At 37.1% G+C, this 15,842-nt stretch overlaps 1 protein-coding gene across 2 annotated transcripts in view; it reads left to right on the top strand.

Annotated features, from left to right (window-relative positions):
* The window catches only part of LOC124238561 (3-hydroxyisobutyryl-CoA hydrolase, mitochondrial), a 95,652-nt gene that overhangs the window by 30,384 nt on the left and 49,426 nt on the right, over window positions 1-15,842 (top strand). For both annotated transcript variants that reach the window (XM_046659642.1, XM_046659643.1), the window contains one exon: window positions 10,947-10,999. In XM_046659642.1, the coding sequence (XP_046515598.1) occupies window positions 10,947-10,999 (53 nt within the window). The remainder of the gene's footprint in view (window positions 1-10,946; window positions 11,000-15,842) is intronic.

The following is a 15,842-nucleotide window of genomic DNA, read 5'->3' as shown; positions in this document are numbered from 1 at the left end:
CTCACTGATACATTCTTCTGTATTGTCTGCTGTGCTATCAATTCCCTCTAGTTAATTTTTCATTTCCCTTATGGTATTCTTCACTTCTCATTGGTTCTTTTTTATATTTTCCAATTCTTTGTTGAAGTTCTCTGAGTTCATCCATTCTTCTCCCTAGATAAGTGAGCTTCCTTATGATTATTAGTTTGTATTCTTTGTCAGGTAGATTGTTTATCTCTGTTTTGTTTACTTCTTTTTCTGAGGATATATGTTCCTTTGTGTCTTCATTTTGCCTCTTTCTCTGTGATTATATTTATATATTAGGTGGATTAGCTATGTCTCCTAATCTTGATGATCTGGCTGTAAGAAAGAGATGACTTATGAGGCACAGCAGTGTGTTTCCCTCTTGTCACCAGTTCCAAATGTTCCAGGATTGTCCTCTGTGTGGGCTACATGTGTCCATTGGTTGTGGCAGACTTTCTTTTGCTGCAGGTGCCTGAGAAGGCTAGTCTGTGCCCCTGACCAGCTGGTTGTAATGCTCAGCTGCATTTGGCTGCTGTGGTCCCTTCAGTCACTTTATTGTGCTTGAGGTGCCCCTCAGCACAGTTGGCTACAAGGTCTAATAGCACATTCCTGTTACAGTTTTTCTCTTAAGTGAGTAGGCCCCCAATGTGGCTGGTTGCCAGGCTCCAGGGCTTACAGCTTTGTAGGCCTCCAGCCTGCAGGGCTGTTATCAGCTCTCAGTAGTGCAACTGGGTACGCAGGCCCCAAGTGTGGGAACACTCAGTTGTGTCAGGCATTGCAAGGTGGGGCCGATCCCCTATGTGGCTGTTTGAGAGGCATAAGTCTGCTGCACCTGACAAGCCCCGCTATCTGAAGGCATACACACCCTGTCAACACAGTCTTGCCCCATGCATACATCCCGCCCTACTGAAGTGGACCCACTTGCCTCCCTGTAGAGGCCCCACACACTCTACAAATGCATGCCCACCCCTTACTCACGCCCTGCTCCAGAGAGGCGCACCTACACACCCCACTGCAGAGGTCCCACACACCCTACCTATGTGGGCCCACAAGTTGCCTGAGGTCTTGCTGTTTGGTGGGGCCAGTTCCCAGGGTGGGCTTCCTGCCTTAGGTGAGCTGGATTAAATTAGTGCTGTAATAGCTGGGCCATATTCCTGTGCTAACATGCCAGGGAAATAACTCAGATGGCATCAGCCAGCATCTGGGTTAGCACCCCTGTACTAGGTCACAATAATGGCTGCCACCAGTGTCTCAGTCCCTGGGGAGGTGGTCCCAGCTTGGAGAGGTCTCACCTCTCATTGAGATGGGCTCAGAGCCTGTCAAGTGAGTCACTTTTCACCAAAGGACTGTGCACCTTTCTTTCTGGTGATTTCAGGTTACTTTCTGAAATGGATAAATTTGTGTGTGGGCCCTTTAAGAGCAGGCTTTTCTTTCCCTTAAGTTTGATAGCTTTTCTGGGGTTATTTCCCATTGTTGTTAGTAGCCAGCAAAGCCAGATATTATGACACTTCTCTCAGTTGTGCTCAGTGTAAAATCTGCTTATTGTTGTAAAGCTCCCCTTCTCAGATCCCCCACTCCTGCAGGAAAAGCTTCCTACCTTAAGATTGCTCCTGGCCGACCATGAAGTGCTGCGGCTAGAAGGTGGCATTTTGCTCTCAAGAAAGGAATTTCTGCGTCTTCCACCTCAGTTGGCACTCTCTCATATTGAGGGGTTTTTTTTAATCCAGTTTTCAATTCTCTCTCAGGGGTAATTGTTCCAAGAGTAGTTTGTAAATTTGTTGTGTCCATGGGAGGAGGTGAGTTCAGCGTACTCTTACACTGCCATCTTGACACAGAATCAATAGACATTCTTATTTATTCTTTTGTATACTATATGCCAGGAATAAACTATTCTGACTGCTCATTCAGAACAATTCACATGTTAACATTAGTAGGCTATAGTAAACTACTGTTTGTCATACACTCAATATGAAAACATGGATTCTGATCATATGGCTAGTTTTCTTGGACAACAAAAAACTTGGATCTCAGTTTTCTTTACAAAGTGAAGTATGATTTCTTAATTCTTGAGGAGTTCTGGGATGAAAATTTCTTTATAGTTGACATTCCAGATTGCACCTGAAGTGAAGCAGTACTTTTACTTTTAGTGAAGCATGTGTTTCAGGCTAGATGACAGGGAATAATATAATGGATACTTGTGTACCCACCAGCCCAGAATGAATAAGCACTCATATTTATTTTTGCTTGATGTTTTAAAAGTTGATTTAAAAGGAATATAATCCTACAAATTGTAAAATTACCGTTCCTCACTGCCATTTCTTTCTTTCTCCAGAAGCAGTCATTATCCCTCCTCAGAGGAAACCATTGTCATTAATTTGTAGTGTATCCTACTAGGTCATGCTTTATATTTTTATTATATATTTACGAACAAAAATAGTATTACCTTGTGTTTTTGAAATTTACATAAATATTCTCTTACCATATATACCATTCCATAAATTGTTTTTTTCTTTTGTGGAGAAGATTGGCCTTGAGCTAATATCTGTTGCCAATCTTCCTGTTTTTGCTTGAGGACGCTTGTCACTGACCTAATATCTGTGCCTATCTTCCTCTATCTTATGTGGGATGCTACCACAGCATGGCTTGACGAGCAGTGCTCAGTCCACACCCAGGACCTGAACCTGTGAACTCTGGGCTGCTGAAGCAGAGCACACAAACTTTACCACTATGCCACTGGGCTAGCCTCCATGTTTTGTTTTTAATAACATGGAATGTAACTGTTCTATATTGTTTAATATTGTGAATATACCCCACATTACTTATCTATTCTACATTAATGAATATTTCAGGTCATTTAAAATTTTTGCTAATATACATTGTTGCACCTTTATATGTGCCCTCTTAATTTCCGTGTGCAAAAGTTTCTCTAGAAATAATAGAAGCCAAATTGATCAGTCATACAGTTTGTACATCTTCAATTTTTTTTCCAAATTTTTCTCTATAGTGCAAGACTTCATTTTCTACATGTGTTTTCATCCTTTTTTGTCATTAAACTTCGCATATTTAATATCTTATTGTGGCTTTAAGTAGTAGTTGTTTTCTTTTGTTAATCATCTAGATTTTCTTTTCAATTTTATCATTTGTTCATCTTTTTATTGGATTATTTGTCTTTCTTACTGATCTTGCAGGTATTTATATATTTTGGATTCTTCACTTTTATAGATTATATACATTACAAGTACATTTCTCTCAGTCTGCTACTTTCACTCATCTTCTGGTATATACAGGTTTTTATTTCATGAGATGAAATAAAAATGTTTCCATTCTTCTCCCATTTATGATTTCTGATTTTTGCATTAAAAAAACCACTTAATAACACTGAGGTTATTAAGATGTTCTATTTTCTTTTAGTAGTTTGAATATTTTATTTCTTTATACTCTTAATTCTTTAATGTACTTGGAGGTTTTTTGCATGTGACATCATCTAACTTTTATTTTCCAGCTAGAAAGCCAAATGTTGCAATGTCTTTTTATTGAAAAGTCTGTGCCTTCTTCACTAACTTTAATGATACCTCTGTCATATTTCAAGTTCCTATATTTGACCAGGTCCTTTTCTCGGCTACCTTATTCATTGGTCTATTTGTCTGTAGCACTTATGTTAAAACTACGGTGTCCAAATTATTATAGCTTTAAGATATGTCCCTGTCTGGTGGGACAGGTTGCTAGGATGCTCTTGGACTTTTCGTCTTCCATATGAATTTTAGAATTATTTTGTCTAGTTCCACAAAAGATTCTATTGAGATTTTGATTGGACTGACAATGAATTTTAGGTCAATTTGGGGGGATTTGATATCTTTTCTATTGAGTCTTCCCATCCATGAGTGTGGCATATTTGTTTATTCCTGTAGACTTTAAAGAAAGAAACTTACAGAATTATAGTTTACATAACATAAAATTCACCCATTCCAAGTATAGAATTCAATAATTTTTGGTAGACTTGTGCAACCGTCACCATAAACCAGTTTTAGAACATTTTCATGAGATTGACTTTCATTTCCTTTCATAATGTTTTGTAACTTTCCCCATAAAGATCTTATTTCTTTTTTTTTTTGTTTTATTCTTAGGTAGTTTATTTTCTTTTGTTACTACATTTAATGGCTATCTTCCTATTACATTTTCTAATTGACTATTTCTGGCTTATAGAAATGCTTTTTTCCCCCCAAGTGTCAGGTATACTATAAAGTGTAAGGAAAAGTGATTTCATTACCCACTTACTCATTATTTATAGAGAGTATGGTTTGTTCAAGCATGTCTTTCTAAGGCATAGGTTGGCTAATTATATGGCTTGACTAATTTTTCTACCTAATTTCTGTATATTTAACACAGCACATCTGAACTGTGCAACAGTTGCCTTTCACTTCCTGAGAGACCTTTGTATATTATTTTGTGTTTCATGAAATTCTTATCAAGAAAAATTATAGTTTAGAAGTGAATTTTTTGGAAATAGCTTTTCTGTTGACACAGTTATTACATGTTAATGAGACCAAATTTGGAAACTACAAAAAGGAAAAGAGATAAAAATTGCTGATAAAGCCTATCATCCAGAGATAAGAACTGTTAATCTTACATCTGGATAATCTCTTGTTTATTTATACTTTTACTACATATATAATTAGGAAAGAATTTAGCTGCAAGTAACAGAATACCTAACAGTGACTTAAACAGATAAAGGTTTGTTTATTTGCTCAAGAAGTCTAGAGGTTGGTAGTCCTGGACTGATGTGGCAGCTCAGTAATGTCATTAAAGACTCAGGTTAGCCATCCTTAGCTTAAGGTTTCTCTCTTTTTTTTTTTTATTGTGACGTGCTCAATTTTCATGTGTGTGTATGTGGGTGATGACATTTTCAGGAAGTTCTTGATATACTGTTTCAAGTCTCAGAAAGGAGATGGAAGAAAACCTATAATAAGTTTTAAAAGAGAGTTTGGAGGAGTGATGTAAGGAACCTGGTGGAGGGAGCTCTTCCCTTTATCTCTCCCTCTTTGAACTTCAACTAAATGGATATTCATTGACCAACAGAGGATTCCCAAAGAGCACAACAGGATGCCTGAGAGACCCATGCAGCTATACATTTGAACATGAATGGACTGGGCCACCAGGAAGTAGTGGAGATACATGAGCACTCCTCTACCATTTCCTGGCGGTCCTACAAGTGAGAATGCTCCTTGGCAAAACTGTAAGAATAGGTGGTGGCAGCCTTCAGCCTATGTGTGAATACTTTCCCACCTGGTAGGGGAGCCCATTGTGCCACTGCAGTTCCAATGAATGGCCTAGGGCTTGGGCTCCATGAAGGAGCCCTGCTCACCAAGTGCGGTGGCCAGCACAACTGTAAGAAGTGGTGGTGGTGGCCCTGAGCTCATGTGTGAACACTTTCCTGGGTGGTGCGAGTGCCCACCATACCCCCACAAATTCTAGCACATGGGGTGGGGTCAGAAACACAGCTCCTCCTTCCCCAGAGTGGTAGCAGGTGGAACCTGCAACCTGATACTACTACAAATACACTGGCAAAGGATTAGTTCATCAACCACTATGAGAAACTACAGCAGCAATTCATAGCAGAAGGAAACTGACCAAGTCTCCAGAAATCAACTCTGAAGTCAGAGAAATTTACAATCTAGATGACAGAGAATTACCTGTCATAAAGAAACTCAACGAGTTACAAGAAAACTCAAAGTTCACTGAACTCAGGAATGATATTAGTGAGAAGGAATATTTCACCAAAGAGATTGAAACCATAAAAAAATCAAGTAGAAATTCTGGATATGAAGAACACAATCAGATAGAAAATAATCCAGAATCCTTAAAAAAGAAAGAATTAGTGATTTACAGGATATAAATATAGAAATGTTTCAGGTGGAGGAGTACAGAAAACTAAGATTTTTTAAAAAAGGAATTCTTCGAGAAATATCTGACCCAATTAGGAAGAGCAACATAAGAATTACAGACATTCCAGAGTGAGAAGAGATGGAGAAAGGAACAGAGAGCTTGTTCAAAGAAAGAATAGCTGAGAACTTCCCATACCTGGGGGAGGAACCGGACTTAGAAATACATGAAGCAAATAGAACTCATAATTACATCAGTGCTAAAAGACCTTTTTCAAGGCATATGACTGGCAAAAGTCAGCAACAGAGAAAAATAGCAAAGGCAGCAAGGCAGAAGGAAAAAAAACCTGCAAAGGAACCCCTATCAGGCTTTTAGTGGATTTCTCAGCAGAATCCTTGTAGGCTGGGAGAGCAGAATGTTATATTTAGAATACTGAAAGACAGAAACTTTCAGCCAAGAATACTCTATCCAGCGAAACTATCGTTCACATACGATGGAGAAATAAAAGCTTTCCCAGATAAACAAAAGCTGAGGGAGTTCATCACCATTAGACCTCTCCTACAAGAAATGATGAAGGATGCCCTCTTACCTGAAACAAAAAGGCAAAAGTCTACAAAGCTTTTAGCAAGGAAATAAATAGACAAGATCAGAAAACTGCAGTTCTATTTCAGAACAGGGTAGCAAATAATTATAACTTAAAATATAAAGGGAAGGAAACCATCAAAAATAACTATAAACACTTCAACTTAGTCACATACTTGCAACACAAAACAGAATTTTTGACAACAGCAACTCAGAAGGGCAAGTGGGAAGGGATGGAACCTGCTTAGGCTAATGGAGATAAGAGGCTAACAGAAAACATAATATCTCATTTACGAGATCTTTTATACAAAACTCACAGTAACCACTAAATGAAAAACCAAAGCAGAACCATAATTCGTGAATAAAGAGAAAACTGAGAAAACAACCACAGAAAACGACCTAACTGAAATGGCAGTCAGAAAAAACAAAGGAAGAGAAACAGTGGAAATGTAGAACAACTGGAAAACAAGAAATAAAATGGCAGTATTAAGTCCTCATATGTCAATAATCACTCTAAATGTATAATTTTTCAATTTTCCAATCAAATGACACAGAGTAACTGGATGGATTAAAAAACACAACCCAACAATATATTGCCTACAGGAAACACATCTCAGCTGTAAAGACAAACATAGGCTCAGAGTGAAACGATGGAAGATGATACTCCAAATTAATGGCAAACAAAAGAAAGCAGATGTTGCCATACTTATATCAAACAAAGCAGACTTCAAGATAAAAAAGGCAATGAGAAACAAAGAGGGTCAGTATATAATGATGTAAGGGACTTTCCACCAAGAGGACATAACACTTGTTAATACATATGCACCTAACACAGGAGCATCAACGTATACAAAGCAACTATTAACAGACCTAAAGAGAGAAATTAACAGTAACACAATAATAGTAGGGGACCTTAACACCCTACTTACCTCAATGCATAGATCATTGAGACAGAAATTCAACAAGAAAATAGTAGATTTAAGTGAAACACTTGATCAGATGGACTTAATACTTATACAGAAAGCATTCCATCCAAAAACAGCAGAATACACATTCTCCTCAAGTGCACTTGGGACATTCTCAAATATAGACCATATATAGGGAAATAAAGCAAGCCTCAATAAATTTAAGAAGGTTGAAATCATATCAACCATCTTTTCCAAACATAATGCTATGATACTAGAAATCAACTACAAGAAAAAAGCTAAGAAAGTCACAAATATGTGGAGACTAAATATAACACTACTGAAAAGCCGTTGGATCAGCAAAGAAATCAAAGGAGAAATTATGAAATACCTGGAGGCATGAAATGAAATGAAAATACAATATGCCAACTCTTACGGGATGCAGCAAAAGCAGTTATAAGAGGGAAATTCATAGTAATACATGCGCACCTCAACAAACAAGAAAAATCTCAAATAAGTAATCTTAAACTACACCTACCAGAACTAGAAAAAGAACAAACAAAACCCAAAGTCAGCAGAAGGAGGTAAATAATAAAAATTAGAGCAGAAATAAATGAAATAGAGACTAAGAAAACAGTAGAAAGGATCAATGAAAGTAAGAGCTGGTTCTTTGAGAAGATAAACAAAATTGACAAACCCTTAGCCACCTCACTAAGAAAAAGAAGCCTCAAATAAGTAAAATCAGAAATGAAAGAGGAGAAATTACAATGGATACCGCAGAAATACAAAGCATTATAAGAGAATATTATGAAAACTATATGCCGACAAATTTGATAACCTACAAGAAATAGATAAATTCTTAGATTCATGCCACCTCCCAAAACTGAATCAAGAAGAAATAGAGAATCTGAAAAAAACCAATCATGAGTAAAGAGACAGAAACAGTAGTCAAAAACCTGCCAAAATGTAAGAGTCCAGGACCAGATGGTTTCTCTGGAGAACTGTACCAAACATTCAAAGGAGACTTAATACACATCCTTCTCAAACTATTCCACAAAATTGAAAAGACAAAGCATTTCCTAACTCATTCTATGAGGCCAACATTACGCTGATATCAAAACCAGGTAAGGACAGCACAAAGAAGGAAACTTGCAGGGCAATATTGCTGATGAACATAGTTGCAAAAATCCTCAACAAGATATTGGCAACCCAAGTACACCAATACATTAAAAGGATCATACACCATGATCAAGTGGGATTTATACCAGTCACTCAGGGATGGTTCGACATCTGCAAATTAATCAGTGTGATACACCACATTAACAAAATGAGGTTTAAAAATCACATGATCATCTCAATAGACGCAGAGAAAGCGTTTGACAAGATCCAACATCCATTTATGATACAAACTCTGAATAAAATAGGTATAGAAGGAAAGTACCTCAACATAATAAAGGCTCTATATGACAAACCCATAGCCAACATCTTGTTTAATGGTGAAAAACTGAAAGGCATCCCTCTGAGAACAGGAATAAGACAAGAGTGCTCACTCTCACTATTCATATTCAACATAGTACTTGAGATTTTGGCCAGAGCAACTAGGCAAGAAAAAGAAATAAAGGGAATACAAATTGGAAAGGAAGAAATGAAACTCTCTCTCTTTGCAGATGACATGATTCTACATATTGAAAACCCTAAGGAATCCATCAGAAAACTGTTGGAAATAACAACTGCAGCAAAGTTGCAGGGTACAAAATCAACTTAGAAAAATCAGGTGTGCTTCTATACACTAATAATGAACTAGCAGAAAGAGAAGCCAAGAATACAATCCCATTTACAATTGTAACAAAAAGAATGAAATATCTAGGAATAAATTTGACCAAGCAGATGAAAGATCTATACACTGAAGATTCTAAGACATTTTGGAAAGTAATTGAAGATATAAAGAAATGGAAAGGTATTCCATGCTCATGGATTTGAAGAATAAACATAGTTAAAATGTCTGTATTTCCTAAAGCAATCTACAGATTCGATGCAATCTCAGTCAGAATCCTAATGAGATTCTTCACAGAAATATAGTAAATAATCCTAAAATTTATATGGAACAACAAAAGACCTTGAATAGCCAAAGCAATCCTGAGAAAAAAGAACAACCTAGAGGTGTCACCCTGACTTCAAAATGTACTATGAAGTCACAGTAATCAAAACAGCATGGTACTGGCGCGAAAACAGACGTGTGGATCAATGGAACAGAATTGAACGCTCAAAAATAAAAACCACACATCTATGGACAGTTAATCTTGACAGAGGAGCCAAGAACGTACAATGGAGAAAGGAAAGTCTTGTCACTAAATGGGGTTGGGAAAACTGGACAGCTACATGCAAAAGAATGAAAGTAGACCATTATCTTGCACCATAAACAAAAATTAAACCACAATGAACTAAAGACTTGATTGTAAGACCCGAAACCATAAAACTCGTGGAACACAACAGGCAATACACTCTTTGACATTGGTCGTAGCAGCATCTTTTCGAATACCATGTCTGCTCAGGCAAGGAAAAGGAAAGACAAAGTTAACAAATGGGACTGCATCAGACTAAAAAGCTTCTGCAGGGCAAAGAAAACTATGAACAAAATGAGAAAACAACCCACCAATTGGGGGAGAATATTTGAAAATCGTATATATGACAAGGAGTTAATCTGCAAAATATAGAGAGAACTCATACAACTCAATAACAAAAAAAACAAATAACCCAATCCAAAAATGGGCAGAGGAGATGAACAGACGTTTTTCCAAAGAAGATATACAGATGGTCAGCAGGCACATGAAAAGATTTCAACATCACTTATTATTAGGGAAATGCAAATCAAAACTACAATGAAATAGCACCTTACACCTGTCAGAATGGCTATGATTACTAAGACAAAAAATCACAAATGTTGGAGAGGATGTGCAGAAAATGGAACCCTCATACACTGCTGGTGGGAATGCAAACTGGTGCTGCCACAATGGAAAACAGTATGGAGATTTCTCATAAAATTGAAATACCATACGATCCAGCTATCCCACTACTCGGTATTTATCTAAAGAACTTGAAGTCAACATTTCAAAGAGATTTATACACTCCTATTTTCATTGCAGCACTTTTCACAATATCCAAGATGTGTCAGCAACCCAAGAGCCATTCTACAGATGAATGGGTAAAGATGATGTGGTATATGTATACAATGCGATACTACTCAGCCATAAAAAAGACAAAATCTTCCCATTTGTTTACATAAACATCAGTGGCTTGTAAGGCAAATGTCAATTATATTTCTCAATAGCTGAGTTTTACAAGGCTTTCATTCATTTCAAGTTGAAGTATTAAGTTGTTAAACAATAATGAATAGATGATCAGGATTGTGTATGGATTGACATTTAAAAAAAACATATTTTACAAGTCATACATTTAGTCTTGATATTTCTTGCAAAAATTTCTTAGGGAAAATACTCAGAATTTGTGTAAGGTGATTTTTGGAAAAAGTGAATTGATTTTAAACATTGCAACTAAGTACAGCTCTATTTCTTTCAGCTTCTTACCGGAAGCCGTATGTTGCACTTATTCATGGAATTACAATGGGTGGGGTAAGTAGACTGTTTTACTCTCATCATTGAAGTGAGGGGATGGGTGTAATACAATAGAATTCTGTGTAACAAAATCATGTTTGGGTTTTGGATGGAGCCTTGCAGGTTTGGGATATAATACGTGCTTATAGCCCTTTTAGAATAGCTCCACCCAAAAAGAATATGTTCTTAATTATGTTATATGCTATTTTAGCTTCTTGAATTAGTACACTTTTTTAAGCCAACAGAACTGATACAATCTTTTTTTGTTTAATGTAGAGCTGTTTTTTACTTTTTAGCTGATTGCTTCCGACTTTAGAGAAGAAACTGGAATGTTGAGTTTTTTTGAGACACTGAATAGTGGGGATGTGGTTCCCTAAAGCGTATCTGTTGCACAAAATCTCACCTTAGTGAAAGTGTTTGGATACTTTATGAAGTTCTCTGAAACTACATTTCTATCAGTTGACAAGTATTTATTTTGCATCTGTTTTATTACAAAGAAGTCTTAAATGTCATTGGCCTTGAATAATTTGATAGGGAGTTGGAGAAAAAAGTGAAATAATTACAGAAAAAGTGATAAAATCATATGGCACTGACTATATTAAAGACAAACCTTTAAAGTGAGAGGTCAGAATGGGACTTCAGTCCAGCAAAATATAGGATGTAGGTAGGTAGTAGGAGGCCAAAGGGTGGAATTTCAAAAATTCCACCTGTTCGTTGTTTCAGAGATTTAATCACTGAAAATACAAGAAGTCCCCTCTTTTTCTAGTAGAACCACACTAGGTGAAGCCTCTTGGGCACTGGGAATTGCTTGGATCTTGCATATCATTTTGAGAAGGGATTCCACTAGCAGCTATGGTTAGGAAACAGGATTAAGGGTAATCTATACCTCTCTGCTTGTTGGCAGGTACTAAGCATGAGTTGACTGTGCTTTGTCAAGAAAGTAGTAACATGGGGAAAATAAGAACTCCTTGAAAAAAAAAAAAACCACTGCAGAACAAGGGGAAGGAAAATAATCTGAATCATTGAAGGAAGAGCTGCCCTGTGAATGTGAAAAGAACCAGGAAAAAAATGAAAACAAAAAGTATGGGGCATACATAATAACATGTAAAAAGATGGCCCCAGTAAAATAGGAGAGATAGCCCATAAGGAGACAAGCTCAGTTGAAAGGGCAACAGGTTGAAAAGGGGAATAGATAACATAAGGAAGGGTGACTGGACACTAAAATGCAGTAGCAGAACTGACATTCCACTTTGAAGACAATAGATTAGAAGAATTTGAATTTAATATTACAGATAATAAAGTTGTATCTGTGGAGGACAAACCTGAGAAGCTCTCACCAAAAAAAGACTAGGGTAAAAATGAGAATGAACGTTTTGAGGTAATGAATGTGAAAGAAAGATACTGGGAACTCAACAAAGGAATGATAAATATTCCATGGAAGGTAAATCAAGCATTTGGAATGGAAATGATGATCGGATATAATTAAAGACGACTTTCTTTTATTTAATTAAAAACAAAAACTCTCAAACCCATGGTATGTATAATTAAAGGAAACACAGCATTCCAGATAAAAATCAATGAAAAGAGATCAGCATTCCTAGACAAAAGTTCACAGAAGTTTTTTTGAATTACAGGCTTTAAGAAAAAACAAACAACTGCTCAAGTGTTCCAAGGTGGGGATGAAGAGGTGGTTAGTGACTACAGGTTACGTACAAAGGAACGTCAGGTCATTCTGGTTTCAGACTTTGTTATTAGTGTAATAACAAAATAAAAAATTGCCAGAAGTCAATGGATTGAGGAAGTTGTGAAATACTTAAGAGCCAAGAGTTTTCTACCCAACCAAGTTGTCATTTAGTATAAATGTAAACAAAAATATTCTCAGAAATGAAAGGACTTGGAAAATATATTGCTGACATACCGTTGTTGGAACTGTTTCAGTAAATGTTTGATCTAGTTGACCAAGAGATCGCTCAAATTTAATAACATAAGAGTGGTTTTGATATGAAAGGATCAAGGAACTGCCCTTTCGTGCTGTCAGTGGGCAGAACTTTCCTCTTTTCATAGGAGCTTGAGAAGAACTATTATTGCCCTAGCATACCACATCTGGATGAATTGCCCATGCATTTTGCCCTCCAGGACATGTATAGGTTGGTACAGTGTCTGTACACATTCTTATGTATGTTACAGCCAAGAATACTCCATTTATTTCTAAAGAGAAGACTGCAGTAAAACAAAGATACTGTTGTCTTGAATAGAGGGAGTAAGGATGATGCTGCTTCTTTCTGCTGGTCTGTTTTCTGTATTTACTTTAAAGAGTATGAATGACTTTAAAAATGAAAATGAAAATATACTTTATAGGGGCCGGCCCTGTAGCCGAGTGGTTTTAAGTTCGTGTGCTCTGCTTCGGCGGCCCAGGGTTTCACTGGTTCGGATCCTGGGCGTGGACATGGCACTGCTCATTAGGCCATGCTGAGGCAGTGTCCCACATTGCCACAACTAACATATATACAATTAAAATATATACAACTGTGCACTGAGGGGATTTGGGGAGAGGAAGCAGAAAAAAAAAAAAAAAGATTGGCAACAGTTGTTAGCTCAGATGCCAATCTTTAAAAAAAAGAAAAAAAAGAAAATATACTTTATATTTGCCTTTCTTAACCAGAATACCACCAAGATTTGTCTTAGTGCCCTAAGTCGATGGTTTTCAAGGTGTTTTCCCTGTACCAGCAGTCTCAGCAGCACTTGGTAATTTGTTAGAAATACACATTCTTGGGCCCTACCCCTAGAGTCAAACTCTAGGGGTGGGGCCCAGCGGCATGTGTTTTAATAGGCCCTCCAAGTGATTCTGAGTCACGTTAAGTGTGAGAACCAGTGTTCTCAGGCATCCGTTGAATGTAATGGTTAACTTCTCTCCTATTTCTGTCCTGCGCTTCTAGAATGGTACCAGTTATGTACTGTTTTTGGGAAAATTGAAAAAGTAGTCAAGTCATTTGCAGCGCTCTGTGGTTCAGATGAGGAACCCCTCAATAAGAAAGCTTCTTTTGTATTACATATTGTCAACCCTCCCACCCCCAAAATCTGTGTATCTTTTCTCCCATCAGGTCTGCCTACCTACATGTCCCATATATACTCTATATCTAATTCATCCTTAAAGACTGAAATTCTACACTATTTTTTGACAGTCTTAAATACTACTATGATTAGATGTGATTTCTTCCTCCATTGACTCAATGAATTCAATCTGTACTCCAAATTTGGCTTTTATACTTTAATTGCTAGTTAATATGAAATATGCTCAAGTGTATTAGATGGTGTAGAAGAGGAAGAAATATTCCTCTATCCTTCCAGATTCTTCTGACTAAGAATTAAATTGACATGAGACAGAATAACAGGAGAAAATCAAACAAAACTAAGTAAATTGCCAAAGCTACCACCTTAAATACCATCTTAAGCTAAAGACATAGGAGGATATTGGGGGTTGTGGTTTGGGATTTCAAAGGGGAGAAAGGCAATTCATGTGGAGATGGAACAGCAAATGTTTGGTAAACAAATGATTGCCATGCCTTGCATAGTCAGAGAGACATGGAGAGGACTTTGATCAAATGGGCCTTACTAGGTTCCTCCTTGTCTACCACACCTGGTTCACATTATGCTATATTTAGCTATGGTGACAGCTCCTTCCTAGAAGAGGCCTTCTATCTTAAGTTCTTTTAGGTAGTTAGGGATAAGGTTGAAGTTTCTTCCTGAGTCTTTTGTTCTTAAAAATAATCAAGCCATACATTTATCCCAGAGAAATGGAAACTTAAGTTCACACACAAAAACCTGTATACAAATGTTTATAGCAGTTTTATTTATAATAACCAAAAACTGGAATCAGCCCAGATGACCTTGAACAGGTGAATGGTTAAACAAACTGTGATACATACATACCAGGGAATGCCACTCAGCAATAAAAAGGAAGGAACTATTGATACAAGCAACAGTTTGGATGAATTATGCTGAGCTAGCATAATCGCCAAAGGTTACATATTGTATGGTTCCATTTATATAACGTTTTGAAAATGACGTAATTTTAGGAGTGGAGGACAGAGATGGGGGAGTGGAGGGAAAGTGGGAGTAGTTATTAAAGACAACCTGAGAAATAAAAAAAAAATCAAGCCATAGAGACACATTTTGGGCTAGTAAATTTTGCTCCCCTATATTGAATGGTCTGTAACGGCAAGGACTATCATCATGCCTTTTTTTTAACTTTCGCATAACAACTAGGAATGCTCAGTACATATTTAATAAATTGTTTATTAAAACACTTTTCTGAATAGTGATATGAACATCTTGTGTAGAGTTTGAAAGAGAAAAATGTATAGACTGGATGTGAACCAGCCCTTTTTTTTGTAGTGAGATTTTGTATGTATCTTGGTTTGGGAGGCTAACTTTTCATGTCTCCTTTACAAACTTTGCTGAATCTAAGATTCTTAGTGAACTCTAGCTTTTGAAAATGTAATCCTGCATGTCAGTGGCTCTCAATCCTGGCTACATTTTAGAATCTCTTAGGAGTCTCTTAGAAATCCCAGTGCCCAGGCTTTACTCACCTCCCAGAACCATTAAATCAGATATTGGAGTGGGACCCAGGCATTTTTAAAGCTCTCTGGTGATCCAAGTATGAAGCTAAGGTGATGAACTGTTGATTTACTAGTGATTCTTAGTTAATGTGTGGTTTAGTGTTACCTGTGGACTTTATTCAGAATTCCCTTAAGACATTGATTCTCACAGGTTAGCTCATATCTAGAATCACCTGGGGGGGTTTGTTAAGGCACAGACTCTTCCTCCCACTCCCATTTCCAGTTTAGTCAGTTTGAAGTAT

Source organism: Equus quagga, chromosome 4 (genome assembly GCF_021613505.1).
Source record: "Equus quagga isolate Etosha38 chromosome 4, UCLA_HA_Equagga_1.0, whole genome shotgun sequence".
NCBI lineage: Eukaryota > Metazoa > Chordata > Mammalia > Perissodactyla > Equidae > Equus > Equus quagga.
Note: the sequence above shows the minus strand (reverse complement) of the source record. Positions and strands in the feature narration are given on the sequence as shown.